Raw genomic sequence first — 5,689 nt, 5'->3', positions numbered from 1 at the left:
GTAGTCCCCGGCTGTGCTTGCCTTTGGTCAACCGGGGCCCTCCTTATCCGCCGATCTTTTCTTTGAAGGTGCAGGAGGGGTACTGGTGCTGCTGTCGGACGAGTTGGGGATGATGACGAAGCGTCGCTCAGGGTTGTGCTCGTGAACCTCCTCTAGCAGGACCTGCTGGTCGATATCTCCTCGCGAGGGCGGTACATCGACGGAAGCCGAGTCAAGGGATCCGTGCTCCTTGGACAGCGCTTCGGCTTCGTCTTCGACGGTCGGGGCTGGTGGGCGCGGAACGTATCGGGGTACGGAGGGTTCAATGTTTCTTGGCGGTTCGCGCAATATGACGGTCGCATGTGGTGGAGGGCTCGGCCTACGCTGCTGCGGCACAGGTCGTTCGATTCTTGCTGTGTTTTCCCGAGGCTCGTACGGTTTGGGTGTTTTCGACCGGGAAGTCGTAAAATAGCCCGTTTGGAGTAGGCTCTCAATGTCGTTTCGGTGGTTCATGTCGACCATGTTGGGCTATGGTCAAGAGATGGACAAGAACAAAGCAAACCAGTTGATCTCAGGTCGTGCTTTGCATCCTCCCAATCGGTCCCAAGGGATAGACAATCAATATTCGGGTCGCTGATCTGCACTCCACAGGCTGGTCCGATCTGCTGAGGGAGGGTTGATCCGAGTCACACAGGCGGCAACAGAGACAGGCGGGGCAGGTAGAATGGCCGGTGGCCGAGTATGACGTGACCGATGCTTTGTTCGAGGCCGTAATACCAAAACAGGGTTGTTGTAATTGGCAGCGCTGAGTTGAGAGAAGGGGGCACCAAAGGTTGTTGTGAAGCATTCACTGTTGTTGCTGAGGAACCTTTCCACCTAGGTAGTGAGGGGAAGAACACGGCGTGGAAGCAGGCCAAAACAAAGCGGCCAGGGTGACCGACTCTCTGTCGTCAGATGGTCCGGGCTGCCCAGTTGCTGACGGTGAGGCGCAGCCCCCTGTTATAGGGAATGACATACAGAGGTGGGGTCCAGGGACGGCAAAGAGCCAACGCCCCTCCCCAAGGTCGTCGAGCCCCGCCGCATGGTTCCATGGGTGCTGTGCTGCAATGCGTGTCCAGCACGTCGCACCTCGCCTGCTTGGTTCCAGCAACCACTTCAGAGCACCCAAGTGCCTCCTTCATCACTGCGTAGGTGCTTGCATAGGTACCTAAGTAGGTGGTAGGTACCTACCTGGGTATGTAGGTACCTTGGTACAGGGCGCTTTAGGCGCCACAGCGACTTGCCTTCAGTGGTAGGTACCTTGCCTACCCCTCCAACTTCTAAGCCCGCCACACACCCACCTGTCCGCATCACCACCGCCAATACCTCCATAAACACGATCGTCCAACCGCACGGTTTTTTTGTCAACCTGCATATGATCTGCTCATATGATAAGACTGAGTAGCGGTCTGGCCTGTCCTCAAACCAACGTCCAATGACCCTGGGCTCGATGGCCGCCCATTTCACCTCTCTACACATTGACTCTAGGTCAGGCATCTTTGACATACATCGTTTCATGGATGCTGGCGCCAGTTTGTTACCTCAATGCCACCAAGCCTAGCGGCTCGCAAAAGCGGCATGTCGGCTTTCAAAGAGGCCCGATCACTCCATCAACATCTGCCTACCCATTGGTTAGATGCACTCTCGTCTCTTGGGGGCTAGGCCTCCCGGCACAGAAATGCGTGTCGTCTGAGGCGGAGCCGCTTGGCCTCCTCGGCTTGCCTCTATCCTTCGCCTTGTGAGGCTGAGAAGGTCCATTTCCCCATACATTCCCAAATGCGTTGTGTCGAGTTCGTGTATCGCTTTCCCCGTCTTTTCCATGTCCTCGTGGTCACTTGCCAAGACGCACCACACGCAAACTTCGTCAAATGCTGCTTGGCTGGGCGACGTGCGGCACATTGCCCTTCGATACCTCGTGTGACAAAAGTTCAGGGAGGTAGACTGCCGATTTTCGCTCCTCCAGCATTTTCGGGCGTCGTCTGCCATCGCGACAGCAGTTCAGATGGGGCCTGTTCAACGGCAACCTGCAGCGTTCCATCATCTGTCATCCATCCTACGATACCTCTGCACTCAGACTATCATCCGAACACGTTTCCCCCTTCCGATCGGTGGGCGCCGGGCCGCGTACTCGGAACCGCCGCACTCACCATCGGGGCATCCTAGACCCATAAATCCAAGGAGCGGACCGTTTCTTTCGACGCGGGGCCACGCAAGCCGGCCCGCCCTCAAGTCTCCTCACTCCCTCTCCACACTGGCTTCTAGGCCCTTCCCATGAACCCATCTTTCCCTGATTCCCGCAGATGCTTTGCATTAGTTACTGCACTCGATGACTGGGGGAGGGAGGAAAGAACCATTCAGAGCTTGGCAGTTGCACAAGACGTATAGATCATGTTTGTGGGTGTCACGCTGTGACACATTGCAGCATGCGTAGCTTTGGCCGATCGAGTGAGGCATCGCTACCCAAAGTCGCACGACCAAACCATGTGGGTTCATCAGGAGATTCTTCAAATACTTGCCGTGCGAGATCGGCATAGTTTGCCATTTATGCGTTGCACTTGAATGCCAAGTGGACGAATCTGATATGTCAGTCAGAGCCGACTCAAGTCTCAGTGCGGTCTTCAGCGTAGTCGACACATACGCCCACGACATTCAATGACAGCTTTACCGCACGAGGATGCTCTTCTTCCGCCTGGTAACTCTACCCCCTTTTTCATATTAACTATAGCCTCGTATCGGCTTGCTCTAATTGCCGACTAATTGCTCCTTGCGTTTTCTGTATGCATTTGCCTAACGCCTTGCAGTTTGACGTGGTATAGTTTATGGGGTTCACTTCTGACAATCACAAACCGGCCGGTCATATGTTATGATTCTCTTCATTTTGTATAATGTGCGCTGCCTCGAGGTCGAAGACATATTCAGTCATCCTGATGGCCACGATCCCCGGTCGACAAACTTGCACATTTGACTGCACTAACCAGCTTCTAAATGAGTGTTCCCCGATGGGGCTACAGCCTTTGGGCATATATACATCCGGGCCCAATGCTCGGAACTGAATATACAAATCTTCTAACTTTTCGTTTTAACTTGCTCCATGAGGTACCTTTGATGACGCGATCGAGACTTTGATACGCCCTAGAAATACTATCGATCGTCTTCAGAGCGGCGCGGGTCACATGCAAGAATCATGTGAAGCTTGACAGCCTTACCATAGCCGCCGCCCACATGACGATATCAAGCTTCAAACGGAACTGGATCTACATTTGTTCCTAAGTATTACTATATGCAGTCCAGTGGCAGGAAGGGGATTCATAGTCCCCAGATATCCAATGTTGACCATCATGGTTTGATCTAACCCAAAGGTGCTGTAGTCATGCATGTTCCATCTTCGGTACCAACGTAGCCCAAGATAGAGGATTGCATAAAGGTTGGTCAATGTCCATACACCCGGAGAAACCAGCCGTGACCAAGATCATACGGCGCAACCAGCCGGATGCTGCCTAATCCGCATGCCATGAGACGGCCGCACATGATGCAAAGCCCAATGACATACGCCGGCGTTGAGTGGTACGTCTGACCAGTGCATCGGAGCAAACACATAGTCGCCCGACTACAGCCTCGAGTTTCCAGTGAGCCATATCACCTTTGGACACCGCTGCTCTGCACCAGATGCCCATCTGATGAACCTTCAGGCAAGAATGACATGTTCCGTAAGGTTATTGCAAACTTCGGGTTAGGCTCTGACCGAGACGGAGGCCTCAAGGGCTGAAGAGGTGGGGTTGTATTCGAGAGCAGCCTGAGAATACGGCTTAACAGTTTTAGTACGGACATAGCCATTGCTTAGCTTGATCGATAGCCAAGTAATCCAAGGCCCCTTGTGTTTCCCAGGCGGAAACAGCCTACGGCAGGCAGTGCACGCCCATCCGCGAGGCTTCATGCTACCGAGTAGTTGGTTTGCCACGCCATTTGTCCCTTCTAACGGCGGTATCTCTCCAAATCCAGGCTGTGAAGATAGACCAAGTGGCTCTCGTGCACGAAAGCCCATGTCATCTGATGCTCTTTTGCGTAGCTGACGATTGCTCTCCGAGTCTAACACTGCACACTTCCGCATGTCCACTTTGACATCAAGAAACACAGCAATGAGGTTTGTCCTGATCGTGATATGCCGCCTAACGCCCTGTAAAAAGCACAAAAGCCTTGCTGTTCTACTCCTTGATCAAGAACTCTTCGATATCCTTGTCCTCCTCGTCCTCCTGTTCCTGCGCCAACCGCTCCTCCTCGGCGTCCATCATCATCTTCAGGACTTCGCGCTGTCTCCTCCTCGCCTTCTTGCCCCAGTCTGCGCCCGTCGCGGCACTCTCGACGCCCTCGTCATCCGAGTCTTCGGGTATGTCGACCTGTCCACGCAGGGAGTTGGGCGATATCTCAGCCTTGGCAGCCTCTTCGTTGGCTTCGGTGTGCTGGGCCATTTGCGAGCGGCCCGTGATCTTGAGAAGGTAGGGGCGAAGGAGGGCGTACGCGCCAACGACGATAACGATGCGGATGAACTTTTCGTACGTGAGCTCCGTGAAGGTTGAGCGCAGGTTGGCGGCCGAGCGGTTGAGGATATCCATTTTTCACAAGGTAGTAGGGCGCGTGAGCGTGAGGATTGGTGATGGAGTGGATTAGAAGGAAGCTCGTTGCGCAAGAGACTCGAGTTTTTGGGTGCGACTGCCACTCCGTTTGTCCTGACGGGGAGGATTGTTTGTTCGAACACGGCAGCGTCGGATGAGTTGCGGGATTTGATGCTGTTGATGGGGAAGAAAAAAAAAGTCGTGATGGAGGTCTCTGGTCTGGATCCGTCGGCATTGGGATTTGCATTCGGCTGCACCGAGCGTTGGAGTTGCGGCACCACGCGGGGCGCTGTGTTCAGCACCTCCATGCGCTAGGCTTGGCAAGGGTTAGTGGGTGGATGTGACGTAAATTGGCCCTGTAGGTATAAGAGAAAGTGCCCCGGCGGCTCGAACTGGGTGCTGCCATTGGCCTGGGACACTGCCGTGTGCCAGTTTAAGGCACATACATACTTGACAGTCAAAGAGGCTGCACAGTGAGAAGATTCCATCGGCAATCTTCAAGCTGAGTAGTAAAGTAAGGAAATCTCCATAAAGCCTGTGTTTTACTATTGCTCAGTTTTTGGGCCAGATCCTAGGTTTCAAGCTGTTTTTTTCAGTTCAAGTCATGCTGTTGGCTCTGGTGTCCATAAACCAGAGACATGACAACGGAGGAGACGACCTATGATCCAATATGCAAACAGCGCCCTTCACATTCCCCGTAGCAATAGTAGAAGGGAAGCTCATAATGGTGTTGGGGCACTTGCCATTCAGTCTTACAAACAAAATCGCTTGACTATCTATGAGAACCAGCTGAGCGTAACGCAGCCCCGTCGTCGACAACATCTCCTTACGCGATCTACTTCTACACCTACACAATTCACAAGGTCATCATTATCTTGTCTCAATCTTTGATGCCTGAGTAAGAACGGTGCATTGAGTGCATACGGGTTTTGTCGTCAAGCCAGTAGAAGCTGTCGTGGTGGCTCGCTCAGGTGCTCGCAACCCTTGGATGACCCCATTGAAACCCCGCGACGCGCTTGCTCAGAACGCGTAAGTACCCCTTTGCGACATCCCCCCCCCCC

The 5,689-nt window shown here is 53.6% G+C and overlaps 2 protein-coding genes across 2 annotated transcripts in view; both read right to left on the bottom strand.

Annotated features, from left to right (window-relative positions):
• The window catches only part of VDBG_04111 (conserved hypothetical protein), a gene marked incomplete at both ends in the record, with an annotated part of 2,880 nt that extends 2,379 nt beyond the window's left edge, over positions 1-501 (bottom strand). Inside the window, one exon of the mRNA XM_003006112.1 lies at positions 148-501. Within this exon, the coding sequence (XP_003006158.1) occupies positions 148-501 (354 nt within the window). The remainder of the gene's footprint in view (positions 1-147) is intronic.
• A 3,719-nt stretch (positions 502-4,220) lies between these two features.
• On the bottom strand, positions 4,221-4,628 carry VDBG_04110 (conserved hypothetical protein; the record flags this gene model as incomplete). Its single annotated transcript, XM_003006111.1, has 1 exon — positions 4,221-4,628. The coding sequence occupies one exon, from the start codon at positions 4,626-4,628 to the stop codon at positions 4,221-4,223; it is 408 nt and encodes a 135-aa protein (XP_003006157.1).
• Between the last annotated feature and the right edge of the window lie 1,061 nt (positions 4,629-5,689).

The sequence above is a fragment of the Verticillium alfalfae genome, genomic scaffold, assembly GCF_000150825.1.
Source record: "Verticillium alfalfae VaMs.102 supercont1.4 genomic scaffold, whole genome shotgun sequence".
NCBI lineage: Eukaryota > Fungi > Ascomycota > Sordariomycetes > Glomerellales > Plectosphaerellaceae > Verticillium > Verticillium alfalfae.
This window is presented reverse-complemented; position numbering and strand designations above follow the sequence as displayed.